The sequence below is a fragment of the Arvicanthis niloticus genome, chromosome 19 (assembly GCF_011762505.2).
Source record: "Arvicanthis niloticus isolate mArvNil1 chromosome 19, mArvNil1.pat.X, whole genome shotgun sequence".
Lineage (NCBI taxonomy): Eukaryota > Metazoa > Chordata > Mammalia > Rodentia > Muridae > Arvicanthis > Arvicanthis niloticus.
The window spans coordinates 25,388,987-25,412,335 of record NC_047676.1 but is presented as its reverse complement, the minus strand read 5'-3'; the positions used below and the strand labels follow the sequence as shown (position 1 = coordinate 25,412,335).

Below are 23,349 nucleotides of genomic sequence, written 5' to 3'. Positions count from 1 at the left end.
TTAGGAAAATCGCCTATGCTCATACACATAATGAATACTGTTTAACTAGATAGTGCTTGGAACAGTGCACACGGAAGCCCCACATATGCAAGACCAAGCCCATGAGGCAGGCCGCCGAGGGCTTGAGTGACTGTCCCTGAGTCACTGCCTTTGTCAGGGCTTAGACTTGGACCTGGTCTGCGCATGGTGCCCACGTGCTGCCTGCCTGGTATCACTTATAGACGTTTTCTAAGACAGGATTTTTAAAAAATTAGTATCTATATATTATGCGTGTAGATGTGTGGGCACACGGCACATTTAGAGGTCAGAGGTCACCCTGTGGCCATCAGTTCTCTTCTACCATGCTGGTTCTGGGGGTTGAATTCAAAGTCTTCAGGCTTGGCAGCAAGCACCTTTACCTGAAAAGTCATCTCAGGAGCCCCCAAAAAGCAAACTTTTCTTGTTTAAGGTTAAGGTTTTATCAACTATGTGTTCAAAAAAAAAAAAAAAAAAAAAAAAAAAAAAGATTTTGAAGAATACCTTTCCTGTACACTGGAAAGTAGGTAAGCCATTTGTAATAAAACTAGGAGGAAGAAAGCCCATGCCCAATAGTCAAGGTCTCTGTTGGCCCCTTTAACTGAGAAAGAATGGAAACAACACAAAAAGACAGAGGCACTAAAAAATTGTAGGAGTCAGGTAATTTAACATGTGGGTCAAACACTGGAGGTGTACCTCCAAAACCCTAGAGGGCGCCAGAGCACCGTCACTCCAACCCTCTCAGGCTCCTTGCACGCAACAACTTGATATCCAGCACAGTATGTTTTAAGGTTATTTATATATTAAATATAGCAAGTGTATTGTTACATATTAAACATCACCAGTTCCTGGCACTGGTATTTATTAGTTGCTTCTTTCTCCAAGACTTATTACTGGTGGGAAGTCCAGAGAGGACAAACACCTGCAGTGGGTTGGAATCGAGATGGAACAGGTAGAATGTCCTAGGGAACACAGAGTATATGTCTTTTCTTTGGCTCTGGGGCTGGAAGAGTAAATGCCTCTCTGGTCCAAAGAGCTTACCTGTGTAAACACTTCCTCAAGATATAAAACCCCCAAGACTAGGAAAATTAGGCTGTCTAGAATAATTCCTTGAGTGGATAGGTTGAATGTTTTCTGAATTGTTTCAAATAAGGAGGAGATTGGTTCTGATGATAAAAGAAAGTAATCCCCTTGCTGCTCTTTAATTCTGAGGGCCATGTGGGTCCCAGGAGAACATCCAGAGAATCATTCTGCAGAATGAGCCCTCTTGGGAATGCACATAGGCTCTGGTCTCAAATGAAGGCTATTTTGAAAGATGACATTCTGAACTTCATGGAACCCCATGTAACTCGAATGGAACCCCATTTAAGTTAACACACTTAACTTTCTGTTTTTGTTTGTTTGTTTTGATTTTTCGAGACAGGGTTTCTCTATATAACCCTGGCTGTCCTGGAACTCACTCTGTAGACCAGGCTGGCCTCGAACTCAGAAATCCACCTGCCTCTGCCTCCCAAGTGCTGGGATTAAAGGCGTGCGCCACCACCGCCCGGCCACACTTAACTTTCTGATAAAAATTGTCCTTTAACGTCTATTCACTAGTGAATGCTTTATGAACTGAACTTGAAAGATGGAGCAGAAATCATGGTAATGGACTCATCACCGACCGAGGAACAAGGCGCCGTGGTGTGCTTTGGGGGTCTGCATTTTTTTCTCTCGATAGTCAGCAGGATGTAGATGGAAGATAGATGTGATGATGCACCTGTCAGTCAAGCACCTAGGACTGCCTGAGGCAGGGAGCTCACAAGGTCTGGTCAGTGTAGGCTATAATATGAGATTTTTGTCTCAAAAGATTCCTGGGGTGGATATTCTACGGTTCCAAGTTTTAAAATTGTAGGACATCCCCGAGCTGGTGAGGTGGCTCAGTGGGTAAAGACACTTACTGTGAGCCTTCAGACCTGGGTTCAATCTCCCAGAGAGAACTGAGTATGGGAAATTTGTTCTGTCACCTTGACATATGTGCAGGGGCACACAGACACACACACACACAGAGACACACAGACATATACCACACGTATGCACACACATGTACACATACACATCTACACACACACACACACACACACACACACACACTAAATAAATAAAATGTAATGACAATTTATGCTGCCTCATATAAATTGCTCATAAAGAGCTGTCTCATTTTTCTATTACTGCCTACAGATCTCCAACACTCTCACGCCATTACAGTAATTACCAGCCACTAAGAAACTTTCTCCTTCCGCTGAGAAAGCAGCAGAGTCAGTCAATTCAGCTTGACTTAAAAAACACTTCAAGCTGTAAGTAGCCATGACTATGCCATCGGTCCGTCTCTCATCATGCCTAGGTAATTTCCCCCGCGTTATTACTTATTTAGTTTTTTTCACTTTTCCTTGTGGAGGTTTTTACTGCCACTTGTCCACGCACTTGATTTCATATAAGCACAGTATGGAGATTCTGAGGAGGAAAAAAAAAATCCCATTTCTTATGTCTCATCTGTGTCACAAAATGAAGATCAAACATGGATACACTCAATGCACCTGAGGGTCTAAGCATGGGGCGGGGGCGGGGTTTAAGCAGAGATGGGGCAGGGGCGGGGTTAAGCACAGGGATGGGGCGGGGCAGAGGCGGGGTGGGTTGTAAGCATAGTGATCAAGGGCAGAGATTTCATGTCAACATCTAAATACTGGTTTCCCTAAGTGGTTTTTCTTCCCTCCTCAAATTTATCTTCTTGTAAAACTTTTCTTAGGATACGTGTTTCCCTTTCTCTCAATGAAACCAACAAGAACGTAGTCTTACCAGTCCCAGGGTGTGGCCCGCACTCTGGTGCAGCTCCCTGCGGGTTCTCTGTGGGGAGTCCAGTGTTTGGGTGGCATGGGGTATTGGCTGGTCCACAGTTGGTGGGGACAGAGCTGTCCCCCGGGGTGGGATTTCCCCAAAGTTCCTGGCACAATGAGAAGCAGAAACCATGTTAATAGCTTTTCAGGGTTTCTGCATCCTTAGACAGCACCGTCTGTAGAGGAGAATCGGGTTGGGAGCTGGCCGATCCAGGCTGGGCTCGCCACCTCATCCCTAAGCCTCAGGTTTTTCAACTTTCACATGGGGATTAAAAAAAGACTTGCTGAATTTCAGAAGTTTTAAAGACAAGCTGATTAAATGAGGATAGTTATAAAAACAGAGGGTAAGGTTTCTGTAGGTGGGCGGTGCCTTCTGACATTTAGTAAGGATAGCCAAGATTGTAAAATCAATTCCTAAGTTTGAGAGTGAGGTTGAGGGTAAATTGGGAGGAATGAGACCAGTGTGTGTGTGTATTTCCCTTAAGCCAAGTGTCAATCACTTCCTTTCTTCTACAGAATGCTCAACACAAAAACACATCTCAAACTCACTAAAAAGTCCAATTGTATTCATTTAAAATTAATCCACCGAGTCGGTGTGTCATAAAGTGGCCCCAAGGTGGCAGCAGAAAAGGGGGTGAAGTGTAAGGTATCTTTCACAACTCATTCCTCTGTCCTGAAGTGTCAGTCACCGACCAAGGGCAGTGAGCGTAACTCAGTTAAGTTGCTGTTTTTGCTCAGGAAAATGAAACAGAAAAGCCCAGAAGAGTGGACAGAGGTGGGAGTGGGAAATGCCCCTGAGCTGGAGATTTTAAAATAGTTAATTTTCCATTAAGAAGAATTTCACCTTAATATAAAGTACTGACTTGGACTGGGGAGAAGACTCAAGACTCAGGAAGACTGCTTGCTGTGCACACACAAGGGCCTAAACCCCAGCACCCTAGTGGCAAGGTGTGGCACCCATTGTAGAAAGCTATGTGTCCTTGCCTATAGCTCCAGCATTCACTGGTGCTCATCTAGCTGAAGAAAACCAGTTTAGCAAGAGACCCTGTCTCAAAGGAATAAGGCAGACAGTAATAGCATAGGAGACATGATACCCTTCTCTGACCTCTGCATACGTTTGTAGGAGTACATACTTGCATGCATCACACACATGCACATCCACATGCATGTGCACACACCTCACACACACAACATCACACACACACACACACACACACACACACACACACACACACACTACCTCCACCACCACCACCATATCACAATTTTTAGCAAAGTGCTGTATAGAAACAATGGAGAACACTAAGAGAAGACGTTTACTCTGGTTTTCAGCTTTTCCTACCCGAGGATGCCTTACAGAGAGTGATGCACTCTAGCTACTCTCTCTGTCATAAAAGTCACACTTCAAAACTAAAAGTTTTAATGACAAAGACATTTTAAATACAAGTATTGTTCAAACCCACCCCACTTTTAAAAATGTATTCAACGTTTATTTATTTTTGGCTTTTAGAGACAGGGTTTCTTGGTGTGTAGCCCTGGCTGTCCTGGGACTTGCTCTATAGACTAGGCTGGCCTTGAACTCGGGAGTTCTGTTCGCCTCTGCCTCCTGGGTGTGGGGATTGAAGCCATCTCCCATCACCGTCCTCCCCTCTCCAGCATTTAAAAAGGTTTTATTTATTTTTATGTGTATAAGTGTTTGTCTGAATGCACGTCTGTGAGCCTCATGCCCTCAGAAGCTAGAACAGACATCAGACCCTCTGAGGCTGAACTTACAGACGGTTGTAAGTTGTCATGGTGCTGGGAACTGAGCCCGGGTCCTCTGGAAGGGTACCCAGTGCGCTTAGTGATGAAGCCACCTCTCCAGCCACCCAAGAGTTCTTACTGCAAATATTTCAAAACTATTAAATCTCAGGCCAGGATGGTAAAAGCATTTGTCTCTAAGTCAGACAATCTCAGTTTGATCCTTGGGCTCTACATGGTGACAGGAGAGAACTGACTCCTTCAAATTGGCCTCTGATTACTCGGCTTACAGCTTGGGATGTGTGGTGATGATGATGATGATGATGATGATGATGATGAGAGAGAGAGAGAGAGAGAGAGAGAGAGAGAGAGAGAGAGAATATGCACACAATAAAATATTAAAAATATACAAACCTCTCCCTCCCACCCTCTGTGTATATCTGTGCATTTGTGTTGACAAAGGATCTCATTTGTAGCCCTGTCCGACGATCAGGCTACATTTCTGAATGACTGGAATGTGACACCACATCTGGCAAGAACTTTTTAAAATACATGTGAGTAGCCAAGAATAAAAACCCTGGATCTGGCCTTCTCGGTTGTCTAAACATTGACGGTGAGCCAGTGTGTGTGCAGGGGAGGGACAGGGTGCTGGGGATCGAACCCAGAGCTGTGTGCGAGCATATGTGCTGAGCTAGCTCTGTCCTACTGAACTGTGTCTCCTGCCCTGATGATACTTTCTGAAAGGAAAGAACACACCCACCAACTGCATGTACTATAAAGCATGAGCTGCCTAGAGGTGAATATCACTTTTTAGGAGGGGAGAAAACACGAAAGCATAAGAGTAACAAAAAACAGACTTCTACCTCATACAGATTTTATGAATGTATTTACACATCCACTTTAAATCACAATAAACTATTTTCATTAATATGGCCTTAAAAATCATCCCAGATTCTTTGCTCAGAGACTAAACCATTTCTTTTTCCTTCTTTGCTAGAGAAGAGAGATACTGAAAAAATTAAGTGAACAATCAGATACCTAACATTCAAACAATTAGTAGTATCAATTAACTTGCATTCAGCTTGGAGTACTGTTAAATCTGGAGTGAACTCAGCCCTGTTATTTGTCTTGACAGTATCTTAGCTTCTTTTTTTCTTTTATTGAGACAGGATCTCATTATGTAGCCTGAGCTAGCCTGAGCTAGCCTGAGCTAGCCTAAAACTCATCAATCCTCCTGCCGCCACCTCCTGAGTGCTGGGATCACAGGCATGGGCTGTTGCACCTGAGGGTTCTATGCAGCTCTAATCACACAGGATTTCTGTAGGGATCTTGAAAGTAATCAGGGATCCCTCCCAATCTCATTAGCTGGAGAGGATGACAGTTAACATCTGCTGGTCACGCCCCCTCAGCCAGCCAGCCAGAAATCCCCTGCCCTACAGCCCAGAGAATCAAGGCTTAGGAAGGCACGATGACTTGTCTACGTTATCACTTAACTTGTGCCAACTAGTTTGTGAGTTGGCCCCAGGCCCAGGGCTTTACTCTCCCCCCCACACACACCCCCTTATGCTCCACAATGCCTTCCCATTCGGTGCCCTGTGAAGGGAGTGAGTACACACACTTTGGCTGAGTGATCTTATGACTAACACCCTGCCACCTTAGGAACGAACACCCACTAAACGACTGTTAATCCTTCAGTCATTGCCTTTCTCCCAGGTTACCCTGCGTCTTACAAAGTGCTCTATAGCCATCCCACAATATTCAAACCTAACAGAAAAGTGAGTCAGCTACCTTCTCTGCAGTTCCACTTGGCTGATGGCTGGTGACGGGATCTTTCACGGAAGACACCTGGACTTTCAAGTTCTGAGCACACGGTCCATTGGCTGTCCCACTTGGGGCCTCCTCAGCATCAGACCTCTTGTAGTGTGGGCTGATCCTGGCCACAGGCTTGTGTCTGGACACCAGATTTTCATTCTTCTGTGGCGGTGAGGTACGGTTTTCTGGGCTCCTTGGCCTCTGGATGTCTGCAGGGACTCTGTATTCCAGCTTTGGTGAACTTCTTGACCCTGACATTTCCTTCCTCCTGGAACATCCGGGCCCATTCTTGGAGGTTTCAACAGAGCCTGGCAGGCTGGCTGCCTTGGGAGGGGTACCCACTGTTCCATCGTGGATCCTGTGCTCTGAGTCCAGTGAGCTGCCAAGGAGAGGCACAGAGCAGGCCTTGCTGACCAGTGGTTTCTGGAGTCGTTCCTCCTGCTTGCTCACGTCAGTACTTTTGGAAGAGGTTGTCAAGGCAAGCCTAGTGTCATCCTCCACCAGAGGCCTGCTGGGACCTGGGAGGACTCCCGGGAGGGAGACGCAGTCCCCCTCACCATCAAAGTCCTCATCGTCGCTGCCATCATTGCTGTCATAGCAACGCACCCTCCTCTGGCGGAGAAGGGGGTTCCTGAGGACCTGTGGGCTTCCAGGGAGACTGGCTTGCCTGGCAACTGTCACCTGCTTGTGTAAGAGCCCAGAGGACCTCTGGCTTCCAAGTGTCACGAGGCTGTTGGCCCTGGCTTTGCCCGTCTCCTTGTGAGCTGCAAGGGGTGGAAAGAGAAGAATCAGACAAAGCACAAGTTTCTAATCTGGCCTGACTTTATAACCTTAATGAAATAAATCCCAGTGCCTACTCTTGCAAGCGCTCCCTCTTCATCAAGGGTAAATAAAGTCTGCCTTGTCCAGCCACTTGACAGAACCAATCCTGAGACTATAAATAAACACTTCTCAATTCAACATGCTAGGCACGACCTATGACCCCTGGACATCCACGTAAACAATATGGCTTCTTGTGCTTCAAACAGCATGGTCAGGCAGCCTTTATTTGTATACACACAGATAGACATATTAATACATATCCACACAGGCACATCTGGTTTTTGCTATCACATATGGCAGGCTAGCTGACCTGACAACGCCCGAGGATTCTTCTGTCTGCCTCCCATCTTACCATACCGGGATTACCGATTTCTGCCTTTCGGTGGCTTCAGGGATCCGAACCCACCCTTACATTTGTGCTTCAGGTGCTTTCTCACGGAGCCATCTCCTCACCTTAAGACCAACGAAAACCAACCCTAGGTTATCTAACTTGAACGGGTGCTTTCTAGAGATGGAGAACTTATAGTTCAGCTCCGTTTTGTCTCCCACGTTGTTGGGGGTGGGGTCCCACCTAAGTGCTGATGTAAAGAACTCCTCTCTACCAGGTAACCCTAGCAACACATCCCTCACACCTGTGCTCTCATCACCTGAGGTCCCTCCCTATCTTTAGCAAAGGGGCGTGGCACACAACCCAACTTCTCAAGGTGAAGGGCATCTTTGAGGCATGGCATGCATGTGGTTCTGCAAATCTTTCCTGTGCTTTCTGTTCATACTACGAAGTACAGGCTTGCCATTTGCACAGCCTACTGTGGCCCCCCTGAGTCTGCCATCGCCTGCCCCTCTGAAACTCAAACACTGGAGAGGAAAAGGGAAGGGACCCTTGACAGCAGAAGTCTGAGAGCTCAATGCGTTTATGTCAGATGATGTCATTCGGGCAGAGACTTGAGGATTCTGGAGCAGAAGTGACCTTTTGCTAACAGTGCTTCTCACGGCACTTCTCAAACTCACTGCTTTCTAAGAAAAATTCAGCTTAGAGCCTAGTGAGGGAAGAGAACTGGAATCTGCCCGGGATTCCTTCAATCGTGAGCGCCTTGGGTTGCCCATTCTGATGCCAGGAAACCCAAGGTGACGTACTTTAAATGGCATATAAAGCATGTAAAGCATGTCTGGATAAGCCTCCTGCACCCCTGGTACTAGAATGTGTGTCCAGCAACTCACTGTTGCATGAACAGTTGGGCACCATGGCCAAGAGTAGATGCTGTCTCTACTCAGCTAGGCACATGGTTTACAGCTGTCCATGGTTTCTCTCCTTGCTGTCCTGGGCAAGGCAGACTCCAGAGACTACTAATTACTTATTGTACTGCTAAGTCTGGGGTCCCCTGGAGCTCTCCTGCTCACCAGAGGGGACAGAAAGCAGGCTGCCATCCTCCGAGGTGTCATAGCCACTTCCAGGGTGGTCCTCATCCTCAGAGCCAGCCACTACGAAGTCTGACAGGGAGCCCTGGCCATCATGGACAAAGTACTGTGAGAGCTCAGATTCGGAGAGGAGTGAGTCCTGTTGGAGAAGAAAATACTCGAGTTTAGGGAGATACACCAGAGAGGAGTAGAGCAACACTAATGACTTCCCGTTTTCTCAGGGGCACCATGTTCTAATTCCTGATCATTGGTAACAGCTGTAATCGTGACCACCCATCTCTCTTTCCTGTAGGGTGGCTAAAGCCACATCAATACATCAAAACATGAGCCAGACACTATTTTTTAGATGGGGTGGAGGCACATTTTAGCAATGATCAAAAAAAAAACAACCTACAATAGTTTTATTTATCTGTTTTATCTGTTTGTTTTATGTGCATTGGTGTTTTGCTTGCATGTATGTCTTGGATCCCCTGGAACTGGAGTTACAGATTGTTGCTAGCTGTCAACTGGGTCCTGGGAATTGAACTCGGGTCCTCTGATAGAACAGTCCATCTCTTAACCGCTGAGCCATCTCTGCAGTTCCTACAACTATCAACTATCTCCGCAAAACAAAAAGTAAAACCACTGCAAGGAGAGAGAGAAAATAAGTCTAAGCGTATGGCCCAAATGTATGGCCCAACAGATGAACCACCTGGTGGTGGGATGGCATTGGGGTTGTCCAGTCTGAATCCCACTCCCTGTGTCCTCACAGTGCCGGGCTCCCTGGAACCCTGGCTGCCTTTATTACGAAGTGAGCCGTTTGAAAGGCTCCGGGCCTTTTCGTTTCTGTGCTGATCGTTTCGTGGATGAATACTTATTAAGAGAAGCACACCTTTGGGTGTCTGCTTTCAAACTGGTGTGGTTGCCACTTCCTTGTATGAAGTGGGTGACAGGATGCAACTATTGTAGGTTTTTCGGGCTGGGGTTGGTGGCTTGACGGAGAGGTTCCTGAAAATTGCCGTGTGGGTCCCCAAATGCATTTTGACTCACCTTTTTGGCAAGAGAGGGACTCTTCAAGGGGGTACCTGTGTGGGAGGGATTCACAAAACGGTTAATGGGATGAAGCTCGGGTGACAAGCAGGCTCATAAAGTTCATTAAAAAAAAAAAAAAAAAAAAAAAAAGAGGAGGGACCCAGCATATTCAATAAAACTCTCCTCTACCTGAGCGCTACTAATGACTTGCGTGCATAGGTAGATGTGTGCACAGTCTCCCTGGGTAGCCACCCCTGTATCTAGTCTACCTGGGCACCCCTCTACCCTTTCCCCTTCCACCTCCCTCTCTCCCTCTCTCCCTCTCTCCCTCTCTCCCTCTCTCCCTCTATCCATCCATCCAGACTCTGCTAATGTGGCACAACCCTGGCTCTAATGCTTCCTCTTCAGTGTTCTATCTGACCGGACAGTCTAATGGTGGGTGGATCTCTGCATCTTTCCATCTCCACTGGGCTGCGGCCCCCGGAGCAGGGGTGTTGCCCGCACACTGCACCCGCTGTCTGCTAAGTCCCCAGCGACCAGCCATGTTTGGTGAATGGCCAGAAGGATGAATGAACCAATGAACCCCATCCAAGAAACTCATGAAAGAGCCCGGAAAGTGGTGGGATGCCGATTTTACTTTTTAGCTGACGGGTGAAGAGCTCGGCGGCCTGCAGACTTTAAATTACACGTCACCGGCAAAAGAGATTTAGGGCATGAGAATTCCGGCTTCTTTAAAAAAAAAAAAAAAAAAGTCTTTGCTGCCTGATCAAGCAGAGATGTTGGGATGAAGAGAACCCAGCGTTCAGGCTGAATAAAGAGTCTATTATGGCCGAGTCCACTTTAAATATATTAATTATGGATGCAAATCATCAAGGATTTCACGGCTGTCCCAAATCCCGTTCTTGTTCCCTCTGACACCCAGTAACCCATATCTCCGAGTTCCTTTTCTTCCAGGGTATCAATCTGAATGTCAGAGAGGTCTCTAGCCAAGTGGCCTATAGAATCCCTCATAGGTTTGCACACTAAGGAAACTGTTTTAAAACTCAACACAATGCTTTGAATTAATAAGAAACGCTGAGGAGATCTGCAGTCCTTCCCGGCCCGAAAATTTCCACAGAAGGAGAAGAACTCAAGAGTTTTTTTCTGTCTCCAGCAGCAAACTGGAGGTGGTTTATACTGAAACTTCTAAATCCATATAGAGAAATCTCAGCATTTGGATGGATAATACTCTGTATTACTAAATTACTCGTATTCTGGTGTCAAATATCCCCTACCTATGTATTTTGAATGAGTCATGAAGACTCATGAATGGCTGTTAACTTACTTTTTCAAATTATTTTGAAAAAGTATATATAGTATATATAGTATATATAAAAGTATTATAGTCATATAAGCACCATGCGTGATTAGACCTTTAATGAAACACATTAAATAACTGCAGAAATCAAAAGAAGAAACCAAAAGAGAGTGGAGACTCTGTCAGCAACTGTCACTAGCCCTAGTGATTACAGAGAACCCTATGTTACTGCTTGGGGAGTACCCAGGGGCGAACTTAACAAGAACCTTCTCTCGGTGATGAACAAGAGTGTGCCATCGTACCTAGGCCGGGCGAGGAGTTGACTTCTTTGCTTTCCTGGTAAGTGCTGCGTGCTATCACTTCATCCATTTCCTGCTCAGAGACCTGGTTTTCAGCAGAAAGCACAAATTAGATGTTGTTATGTATTTATTTCTCCCCCAATAAAAGTAGTTAGGACCAGAGGGTCAAAGACCGGGAACACCTTAGAAGCAGTGACTCCGATGGCATATAAGTCCAGTTGAATGATGGGTAGTTTTAGTGTCTATACGACGAGACCACCAACTGCAATTCACTGATTCTGCCCCTCTTCAGAACACTTATATCTCATTCTTCTTAAAGAACTTACAGTCAGGCAAGGGAGCTGGCTCAGAAGGTAAGAGTGCTTGCTGCCAAGCCTGAGGACCCGAGCTCAATCCCCATACCTTCTGATAGAAAATAACTGACTCTTGAAAGCTGTTCTCTGACCTTTCCACATGGACCATGATGGCCCATGCCAACACACACACACACACACAGACACACACACGCATACATACATACACACACGCATACATACACACATGCATACATATACACACATGCATACATACACACACATACATACATACACACATGCATACATACACACACATGCATGCATACATATACACATACACAATCATGCATGCATACATACATACACACATACATACACACACATGCATACATATACACACACGCATACATACACACATATACACGCACACACACACACACACACACACACACTCATGCATACATACACAGAAAATAAATGGATGCAATTTAAAAGTTAAGAATATTAGCCAGGCGGTGGTGGCACACACCTTTCATCCCAGCACTTGGGAGACAGAAGTCTGAGTTCGAAACCAGCCTGATCTACAGAGTTCCAGGCTAGCTAGGGCTACAGAGAATCCCTGTCTCAAAAGATCAAAACAAACAAATAAGCAAAAATTTAAAAATTAAGAATATTAAAAAACAAAACAACCCCTGGGGGTGGCAAAGATGGCTCAGGAGATAAAGGTGTTGTCACAAGAAGAGCATCTTTCATCTTGGGAGCAGTGTGGCAGAATCAGTTCCCATCTGCCCTCTGACCTATAAAGTGCACTGAGGCACGTGTACCAACAACACAAACACACCTACACAAAAATAAAAATGTAAATTAAAAATGTTATTCTAACAAAAATCTGTAAAATATGCAAGAACAGTGTGAGGCCATGCACTATTCGCCTAAATTCACTATTTCTTAAGATTTTATGCATATGGGTGTTTTGCCCGCATGCGTGTGTGTACCCCCATGTACATGTCAACTGCCCTCAAGGCAGAAGAGGGCACTGGATACTTTAGAACTGGAGTTAGAGTCATGAACTGCCCCTTGTGTGCCGAAACCAAACCTGAGTCCTTTGCAAGAGCAGCCAGGACTCTTAACAACTGAGCCATCTCTTCAGTGCTCTCAAGTCACTGTTACCTTCTCACCACATGTACAGTATTCCTTCTTTCTCTGCTAAATCATTTGCAAGTTGCAGACACTATGGTCTTTTTGCTTATAAATATTTAATTACGAATCTGCTGAAAACAAAGCTGCTCCGTCACCACGGTGCCTTTGGCAGACGCGGGAGCTTCCGTGCTGTTCCCGAGTGTCTAGTACACACTTCCTAGTCCACTGTTGGCTGCTGCTCTAATACCATTCTCCTGAAGTTCTACTCAGAAGTATCTACAGCTGCAACCAGTCCCCAGAGTGTGTGACCAGCCTGTGCAGAGGCAAGGACTCTCCTCCAAAATGCAAATTATTGTGCAACTTCCTCCTGAGCTCATGAGCAAAGCGAGGTAAGGGTTTATGCCATGTCTTTGCACTTGTTTTAGACCTGCTGTGAATCCTTGTGTCCGAGTTTTGTTTTTTTTTTTTTGTTTGTTTTTGTTTTTTTTTTTTTTTAATAGGAAGATTGACTCTGGTCATCTAGAATCTGGCTGCCATGTGTCTTCGGTGTATTCCCTATTCCAACTCTCAATCCCAGACAAGTCTCACTATGTAGCTCTGGTTATCCAATAACTCGCAATGTAGACCAGGCTGGCCCTGAACTCAGAGATCTGCCTTCCTCTGACTCCCAAGTTCTTCTATCTTCTGAAATCCGAACCTGTACTGAGTCTTTGTCTTTCAAGATACTGGTATTCACAAGGAGCCCAGGACAACCGGAGCGTTCTATTAGGATCTTTCTGATAGTTGCCTCACACATAACTTCAGATTCTATTTTGTTTATTCATAAAAGCTACAGAAATGGTTTCCCCCATCCGTCACTCAGGGGCCATGGACTCCACAAACAGGACGCTCTCATCTTAGTTACACTGGAATGAGCCAGATTTCTTTGCTGGGATTTTTGTGTTCAGTAAGTGTGTATAGAGATAGTCTGAGAGTGTGGAAGTTTCCTGCACCCATGTGTGTGTGATTGTGTTTGCATGTTCAGTGTTTTTAGGTTAGCATACGAAGTACTGGACCGCATCATAACATCTTTGGCTTTAGCATTACTGATTATTTTTGCTGAGATAATCATTATGAAGTTTTTTTTTTTTTTTTAAATGATTTTTGGATTTCTTCTATGCTTTCTGTATTTATAGATACAGTGGTACATCCACCGAATTCTTTCCCCTTTGTTATCCTGTTCTTTTAAAACAATGTTAATGTATTCTGATTTAAAAGTATTTCTGTGAGTATGCACAGGTGTGTCACATGTGAGGCCAGATGTTGACACTATATGTCCTTCCTCTATTGCTCTGTCTTGTTTTTGAGACAGGGTCTCTCACTGGACCCAGAGTGCAATGATTGGCTAGGCTGAATGACCTCATCACAGGGCCCATCTGGCCCCACCACCCACTCAGCATTGGGTTTACAGAGGCGCACTGCTGTACCTGGCTTTTCCGTGGGTGGTGGGACTCTGAAACCAGGTCCTCGTGATTGTGCAGCCAGCATCTTACCCGCCGAGGTATTCCCTTGCTCCCTAAGCACTATCTTTAACTGTCACTATTCATGGGAATTTTTCTTCATAAAGCTTGAGATATACCAATCCGTGATCCTAAATCCAAAGGATAATCAGAACACTTAGTTTCTGTTTCAAAAGTAAGACGATTTCAAACTTAGGAAGGTAATTTTGTATACCAAAATAATATTTAACGTAAATCCTATTTGGAATGTGGAGTTGTCTTAATAAATAAATACAGGGTTTACTCTAATCAATGAATCATACTCACGCCATGGCCTTTATATACTACTTCAGAGAGGGCCTCACAGGAAATAAAATATATACACTAAGGCACCTGGGCTGGCACACATGTGCACCCCTCTAGAGAGCAAACTAAAGCTATACACATGTGTCAGGGAAAACGTCAGCATAAATAACGGTGTTTTTCCTGAAAATAGACTTTCAATATTTGCAACTCCTTTTCTGAGTGGGAGAAAAGCCACTCTCTGTATCCCCCCGTTCATTTTCTACTGAACACAAGGGAGAAGCCGCTTTCCTAACAAGTCCACATCCTAGCTGTCTAGACGTAGACGGTTTGAGTATCCCAGCTGGGTGGCCACTGCTCCACACATGAGAAACGGGAGAAGGCAAAACGCTGTGATGTTTCTCTTGGAACCACACAAAAACTCAGGCGGCACATGTATTCTGTATCACAGTGTCCTTCTGGCACGGAACGCTGAATAAGTGGTCCGAAAATACATTAAATCTAAGATGGAATCTTGACCAGAAGAAAAATACAGTATCATATGACAACTAAGAACATCATGTTTACCTAGGAGGGAACTTGAAGGCTCGTCCACTACTGAAGTGCAGTTTTGCTGGGCACATCTCCAGCATATCACAGACCATTTTACTGTGGCTGGAAAAAAAACGAATCTATTTGTGTGTTTAATGGGGTCTCGGACCACCCGTCTATACGGGTGATTAGGCTTCTCACTGAAATGTTGTTTTGATATGGGTCACACTGGCAGAAAGCTTTCGGGCTGAGATGAAGAACTCTGAACAAATCCTGGCCCTAGAAGCCACATATGCCTCCAGGCTTGTGGCTTATGTGTCTTAATGTCACTGGGGTCAGGGGCATTAGGTCAAGTACAGCAACGCTGGATGGTGTGTGTGGGTGGAAGGTGAATGTTAGAGTCTGAGTGGGGGGAGGAGCTGGAAACTGCTTTCACATGCTGGAATCACAGTGGATTGTGGTGCTAAGTGTTAAATGTGACCCAGAGAGAACTTAGTAGGGACAGAAACAGAGAGTCTACGAAGCACAACACAGTCTCAATAAAAATCCTTTTTTAAAAAGTGTATTAGGGGTTGGAGAGATGACTCAGCGGGTAAGAACACACTGATTGCTCTGCCAGAGGTCCTGAGTTCAATTCCCAGCAACCACATGGTGGCTCACAACCATCTGTAATGGGATCCGATGCCCTCTTCTGGTGTGTGTCTGAAGACAGCTGAGGTGCACTCATATAAATAAAAAATAAATAAATCTTAAAAAAAATGTATTAGGGAAGACATTTCTAAGAATGTGGGTAGATAAAGTAATCTGGGAAAAAAACCTCAAACAAACAAACAGACAAATAACAACAACAACCAGTGTAGTCTGTCCTAGTGTCTTCTCCGTCTCCACACCCCTAGACCAAGACATGGATTTCTGTCAGTGCTTATCTGCATAGCACAGGACCAATACTACAAAGGATTACCACTTAGCACACATCTAATCCCAGCACTTGGGAGGCAGAGGCAGGTGGATCCCAGACTTTTTGGCCAGCCTGGTCTACAGAGGGAGTTCCAGGACAGCCAGGGCTACACAGAGAGACCTTGTCTTGAAAAATTAAAATGAAGAAACAAAAAAGAAACCACCGATATGGCCTTCACAGACATAAAATCCGCTGAGTAGCCTGGGACCATCCAGGAAATAATGAAAATGATACTTCATCTCTGTACTGAGTATCAGGAAGAACCGATGGTTTGAGCCTTTTGAGTTTCAATGCAATCTGGTTATAATCTTGGAAACAAACTAATTTTTTTATATTCAGCAAAAATGATTTTATACAGTGGGTTGAACTGAACTTGCTGAGGTTTACTTAAAACATTTAAAAGCAACTTTGCAGGGAAGAGATGACCAAAGAGTTTTTAATGGGTTAACAGTAAAAAAGTGATTTTAATTTCTTTTTTTTTTTTTTAATTAGTGAGCTCTTAGGTTTCAATTACAGAAGCGTCTGTTGGGGTCAGAAGGGGACATCTCTAAACTAGTTCAGTTCTACTTGTGTCTAAAGTCCTCATACCTTCACACAACAGTTGTCTTTTGGGGGCATGGGTGACTGAAAGTTTGAAACAAATGACTATCACCCACAAACACCAATATGTTCCCAAACTGGTATAATCTGTGAAGTCTTCATAGGACTCCATGGACTTCAGTTTAAGAGTCCCTTCTCAGGAGACTGATCTCATCCACCTGTGCAGCTCTGGGACGCTACCATGGCCTTCTACCCCTCGGAAGCTCAATGAGCCATTAGGTAATGAATTTCCCATAGGACAGGACTGTGATCTGAACATGGGCAGGTGGGACACATGGAGAGGGCCGGTTCTCTATTCCAAGTGATGGTCATGAAGCTGCCTGTTCCCCAACCTCAACACATGCCAGTGGATCCCCAGGGCCTCCAAAAGGACGCTCTTTCCTTCATTAGTAGGTTCACAAAGGTTGTAGTACCTGGGGGTGGGCTGCCAACAAGCATCAGACTAGAAGGCTCCTTCTTCTCCCTTGCTAAGTCAAACATGAAGCCAGAAAAGGTGGCTTAATTGTTCATTCGTACCCAAAGACTATACATGCACGTCTTCACAACCAGAAAAAGGGCTGAGCTTCAGGGAGTTTTATATCTCTTGGCTCCAGTTCATAGACACCCCTCTCCTCTTCTATGGGCTATCCACACGACACAAAGCTGTCACACCTTAAGGCTATGTCTTTAGCAGAACAAACAAAACCAGTTCTGGACAAAGTGAGTACAATCTATTCGACTGGGGGTGGAGGGCGGGGAGGTAGGGCAGTGGGAGGAGTGGGGGTGGGGAGGTGAGAAGTGGGAGGGGAGGAGTGGGGGTAGGGAGGTGGGAAGTGGGAGGGGAGGAGTGGGGGTGGGGAGGGAGGGTAGTGGGAGGGGTGGGGGTGTAGAGTCTGGAGAAGAATTATGAAAGTAGTAGGAGGAAAAGATCCTGGTATGGGTTAAGCAAGTCAGTCAGTCTTGAGGACTTGCCCATGAGATGGAAAATAGGATCCTTCATGGTGTCTAATAAAATTAATCCTTTGTCTGTTATACTTTTTTTTTTTTTTTTTTGAAACGTTGGCCTGTATTTTCCTCAACTTTGATGAAAGCAAAATCCACAGAGTAGCATGTGCAAAGTGAGGAAGTGGGTGTACACACCTAAATTTCAACTTATTTTTATTTATTCAAATTGCAGGAGCTCAGAGCCCTCCAATAAGACAAGTAGTTTGGTTTTACTTTGTTTTGTTTAACTTTCACAATGAAACACAGAGAAATCCATCCTTCTCAGAGCTGGAGACATTTGTTCCTTGGGGGACAAAGAACTGTCCCCAAAAGTTCTACACTCTAGACCTTTGATAGGAATGCATCAACAGTCAGTGGGAAGTGAATTAAATATATTAGCCAAGTTTATTTTAACTAGTTAATCATTTTACTTTTGTGGCATTAGAGATTAAACCTAGGGCCTTGAGCATACCAGACAATGATTCTATTAATAAACTGCATATTTTATCTTTTTAAAAAAGATTTATTTATTTTTATTTTATATGTATGACTGCCTGCCTATCTGTATGCATATGCACCATTTCTATGCTTCATGTCCTCAGAGGCCAGAACAGGGCATTAGGTCCCCTGGTATTTGAGGTCAGTAGTTCTAAGCCACCATGTGGGTGCTGGGACCTGAACTCTGGCCCTTTGCAAGAACAGCAAGTATACGTAACTGCGATGCCATCTCTCCTGACACACCTTTTTATTTCTTACCTGAATACAGTTTAAAACTCTCTCGATTTGCTTTAAAAATCAATTAGCATTGAATTTAAAAAGGATAGAATTTCCACCATATGGGCAAAACAAAAGACTGGCTCAAAAGACATTTTTTTTTCTTTTCTTTTTAGCACGTATACGTGTGTCCTGTGTATGTGTGCAAGCGTGTAAGTGTGGATACATGTGTGGAAACCAGAGGACAACTTGGGGTGTCTCTTCTCACCGTCTACCTTGAGGCAGGGTTACTTGTTCCCTGTTGCATACACAGTTAGCTGGTCCACAAGCTTCCAGCGAGTCTCATGTCTCTGCCTCCTATCTTCCCATAGGCTTTCTGGGATTACAGAGGTGAACTAGCATGTCAAGCTGTATGTGGGCTCTAGAGATCCGAACTCTGACGCTTCTGCTTTCCAAGACAGTCATTTTATTCACTGAACCCTCTCCCAGGTGCAACCCCCCTCAGATTTCTTATCTCAAAGTGCAAGAACAGGCTGCAGAGATTAGGTAGTCTAGCATGGTCAGGTTTTCTTGATGTAGGTATTAGGTATCTCACTAGCAGCCAGCCAGCCATGGTGGTTACTTGGAGTCCGACTTTCCATGAGATCAGATTTTAAATTCACCACCTTGGCAACAGTTTCCAATAACATTTTTTTAGACCGCGAAGATGAAGAAGTCCAGATCCAAGATTCATTTTCCATGTTCTTCAGTCACAGGCTGACACCCAGTCCTGGCCAAGTGAACTCTCTCACTGAAGTGGATGGACGGGCTCATGTATGGATGCTATCATTGGCCAAACAAGCAACCAAACCACTGTCCCATACTCAAAGCAGGGTAAAATACCTTACCTTTGGATTAGGATGTCGCCCGATGACCAGGCGAACAGGTCCTGGGGGGCATTTACTTAAGATGGCATGTACTTTGCTTAAAGCTGCATGGCGCACGTTGACAGAATTCACTTCCAGGATTTGGTCTCCCCGGCTAGAGAGGGACATAATAACATATTGTGGCAAAAGTCAGATTCTTAAAAGCTAAGATAGCTTTTTCTTTCAGGAAAGGCTTTAGAATATGAATTTTTTTTCTGAGTACTTCAAAGAAGCAAATGACATTCTTTCATCTATTAAAAAAAAAGCAACTCATTCAATATAAACGTCACATTTTAAGTTGGCCGAGACCATTATCGGAAACAGTAAATGTCACAGGGTCCCCAATGGAGGAGTTAGAGAAAGGACTGAAGGAGCTGAAGGGGTTTTCAACCCCATAGGAAGAACAATATCAACCAACCAGACTCCCCCACCCCCTACCCGACACACACACAAGAGCTCCCAGAGACTAAAGCACCACCAAACAAGGAGTACACATGGAGGGACCCATGGGTCCAGCCACATATGTAGCAGAGGATGGCCTTGTTGAGCATCAATGGGAGGAGAGACCCTTGGTCCTATGAAGGCACAATGCCCCAGTGTAGGGGAATGCCAGGGTGGGGAGGCAGGAGAGGGTGGGTGGGTGGGGGAACAACAACAACAACAACAACAAAAGAAATAGTGAATGTGAATAAAACTGATAAAAAGATCACAAGGAAAGGTAGCACTTACTGAATACCTACTGTATGTGAAATCCTGTACAAAGGAGGTTGCCGAATAACACCTCAGATACGTTTGAGTATTCCTTTCAAATAGGAGGCCTACAGAGGCCACTTTAATCCAGCACACCTGAGTTATCTAAGGTCTGTGTGATTTAATTATCACACTCTAGTCTCTTGACCAGCACCACTTTCTCCTTTCTTTCTACCATCTTGAGATGATTATTGTAATAGAGTCAAAGGAGGAAATATCTGGCGCTCCAAGGTTACCTAAGAATTTGTACAAATATTTCAAATTTGAACGAATGAGAAACTTAGGACAAGTTGCCTCTTTGGACTTGAAATTATCGGGAGAGTGCCCGGCAGGCAGGAAAGAACAAAGACCCTTTACATGGGTTTTGAGGAATGTTCATTTGGCTGGCCCCAGGCATATGGAACCATTCAAGAAAGAAACATCAACTTGGGATGTCATTAAAGGATTTTTTTTTCCTTTGGGTTCTAAAAGTATATTTTCTTTAATGTACTTTGGATGATTTGCTAAGTTTTTCTTTTCATATGGAAATTGACTCTGATGATTAACGAAAAATGTAATATAATCTATTAACACGGCCTCCAAGATGGCAACTTCAACGAATGCTGTTTTGATAATTCTTCAACTGCCAAAGGACTCAGACGCTTATGGCAAGAAAGGTGATACTGTTTGTACAGAGTGCTTCGTGAAACATGTGCACATTTTTTTGTGAGGTTTAGGGGGGCATGGACCACTGCAATTACTGTAGAAGGGAATATTAAGATTTCTCGTGTATGTGGAATGCTGAGGGTACAACTCAACTGTCTGCATCAAGAAATCTGATGGTCTGAGACCTCAGACAACAGTGACTTCAGTCACAATCACTCAAATGGCAGTGAAAACAACTGACTAATAAGACCTCCCACTCGAACATGGCTTCAGGGCTCTTTTACATCTAGTCACAGGACCCATATGAACAGTCCCAGCTTATAGGATGACGTTTACATAAATGAATAAAAAGTGAAAGAGTATACTGAAATAACCATAGATAATCTGCATAGAGTTCTTCTATGTTGTCAAAATTCTGACCCTGAACACAACAAAGCAGGTAGGAAAGCTGTTTTGATTTTGTTTTCTGTTGCTGTGATAAAATATCATGACATAAACAAGGTATGACAAAGTATGTATGTAGCCCACAATCCCAGGTTGTGTTCTGTCACTCTGGGGAAGTCAAGGCAACAGGAACTTGAAGGCTCTGGTCATATTTATAGTTGAGAGCATGCACTTGATTTGCTTTCTTCATTCTTCTCCAATTCAGAATCCCTTTCCTAGGGAATGGCGGCACCCACGGTGGGCAGATGTCCCGCCACAATTAAAGATAAAATAATCCCCTGAAGACACGGCCACAGGCCAACTTGATCTGGACAGTCCCTCACTGAGTCTTTCAGGTGATTCTAAATTGTGCCAAGTTAAAAATTAGATTCATCACAGAAAACAAGATTCAAAGTCCGGTGAGTCAACCAAACTTGGTTCATATGAATCAGAGATGCTATTAATGTTAGGCTTGGCTATATTGTTAGAAAGAAAGTCAAAGATGTAGAATTCTACAGCATACCTACAATCCCAGCATTAGAGAAGTAGAGGGAGAAGGACCAGACATTTAAGGTCATCTTTGGCTATATAGCCTGGACTATGTCTTTCTCTGTCTCTCTGTCTGTGTCTGTCTAAGCAGATATTAATGTGTGTCTTCACAACTCATGACCACACCAGGACTCTCTGATGCCAGGGATGTAACTAACCTCAGGTTGCTTTCCATCTTGGCCACGGATCCAGGGGCAAGGCTGTGAATGTATATACCTGGAGGGCTGTTTTCCAAGGCCAAGCAGCAGGCACCAATGCCCAATCCAACTCTTGGCTCTGTGAGAAGCATGGCACAAAGACAACCAGAGCAACCATCACACAGTAACCAGAAAATGTGCAAGCAATTTAAACAGTGCTAATAGATATTCGGACTAATAAGCTTTCAGTTTGGTCCAGATGCAGAATGTAAAGCCCGCTTTTTGTGTTATCCAATGTTCTACACTCTGTTTATTCTAAAGAGCTTTTCCAAATCTGTCTCTGGGAATAGCTGGAGAATGGCTAACATTTTTTTTTTTTTTATCTTGAATATAAAGCCTTTTAGACTTTTTTTTTTTTTTTTTTTTTTTTGCCTTCAACTAATTTCTTTGTTATTTATAATGGTTGATCATCTTTCTAAGGTAAGTCCTGGGAGAGAGGGGGAAGAGATGTGAAAAAGCAGCAGGATTTGCTGAGAACCCCCGATTTGAAGCTAACTGGTGTTAACTTGTTCTTGACTGTCTTAAGTCTTCACGATTTTAAGAATGTTAGACTTGAGCTACTCGTTTTAATACGAGTCTCTGGTGCACAGTGAATCATCCTGGGAGAGCTCTAAAGATTGTGGTACTGGCAACTTCCCCTCACTTTGTAAAAAATGATTAAACATCTCTCTCTTTTTTTTTTTTTTTGACTAACCCAGCCACTTAGAGAACAGCATCTGTTGATGACAGCAGGTGGTTCCAAAGGACTGATTAAAAAACAAAACAAAACAAAACAAAACAAACCACCCAGCCTGTTATTCAGGAGAAAGTCAGGGGATTAAGGAAGAGTTAGCATTACCTTTGTTGAGTGTGACTTCCATGACAATCCTGTCTTTGGGCCCAGGAGCCTTCCGACCCAGGGAGGAAGAACCACCTTCATCTTGGCCTCCTCCTGCTGGGGTTCCCCCACTGGTGTTGAAGCTCGGGGAGCTAGATCTGCTCATGTGCGTGGGGGTGGAGCAGGGTGTGAGGCTGGGACTGAGTAGCTTAGTGCGCACAGTGAGGACAAACAGCCCACTTCGGATTTGCTACAAAACAAGTAGGTGAGCAGGAGGAGCCGGTCAGATTGCTCTTACAGCAAGGAGACAAAACCCAAAAGACAAAGGAGATCCCCCCCCCTCCCCGGGGAACACAATTACCTTGAAGGTGTGAATAGCCTCTTGAAATGTCAAGCCTTTTATTGGTATCCCATTTACATCTAGAATTTCATCTCCTGGTGGCCAAACATGAGAAATACAGTTAAGCTTTAATTTACCAGACTCTTCTTGGTAAGAAGAAGAGTCACCTTGCTAAGGTGGCAAGTGCTACAGTCCTTGGACTCCTACTGTCAAAATATAAGTTTTATGGTTTGGCTCTATTTTAAGTAACTTAGCCCTTAGGAATGTCCTGAGATAATAAATACGAACTTAAACACACATATTCTTCACCAATAATTCTATAATCAGTATTTAATAAAAAACAACGGTGAGGCTGAATTTGGTAGGGCACACGTGCATCCCCACTTTTGATGGGCTGGGGCAGGAGGATTGGGGCTAGCTGGGATAACAAAGTGAATTCAAAGCTAGCCTGGGCT

At 44.3% G+C, this 23,349-nt stretch overlaps 1 protein-coding gene across 11 annotated transcripts in view; it reads right to left on the bottom strand.

Moving 5' to 3' along the window:
* The window catches only part of Pdzd2 (PDZ domain containing 2), a 372,451-nt gene that overhangs the window by 20,346 nt on the left and 328,756 nt on the right, over nt 1-23,349 (bottom strand). For all 11 annotated transcript variants that reach the window (XM_076916410.1, XM_076916412.1, XM_076916413.1 and 8 more), the window contains 9 exons: nt 22,916-22,989; nt 22,576-22,804; nt 21,699-21,816; nt 19,156-19,288; nt 11,289-11,370; nt 9,708-9,742; nt 8,661-8,817; nt 6,417-7,204; nt 2,851-2,995 (listed from right to left, as the gene is read on the bottom strand). In XM_076916410.1, coding sequence (XP_076772525.1) covers nt 2,851-2,995; nt 6,417-7,204; nt 8,661-8,817; nt 9,708-9,742; nt 11,289-11,370; nt 19,156-19,288; nt 21,699-21,816; nt 22,576-22,804; nt 22,916-22,989 — 1,761 coding nt within the window. The remainder of the gene's footprint in view (nt 1-2,850; nt 2,996-6,416; nt 7,205-8,660; nt 8,818-9,707; nt 9,743-11,288; nt 11,371-19,155; nt 19,289-21,698; nt 21,817-22,575; nt 22,805-22,915; nt 22,990-23,349) is intronic.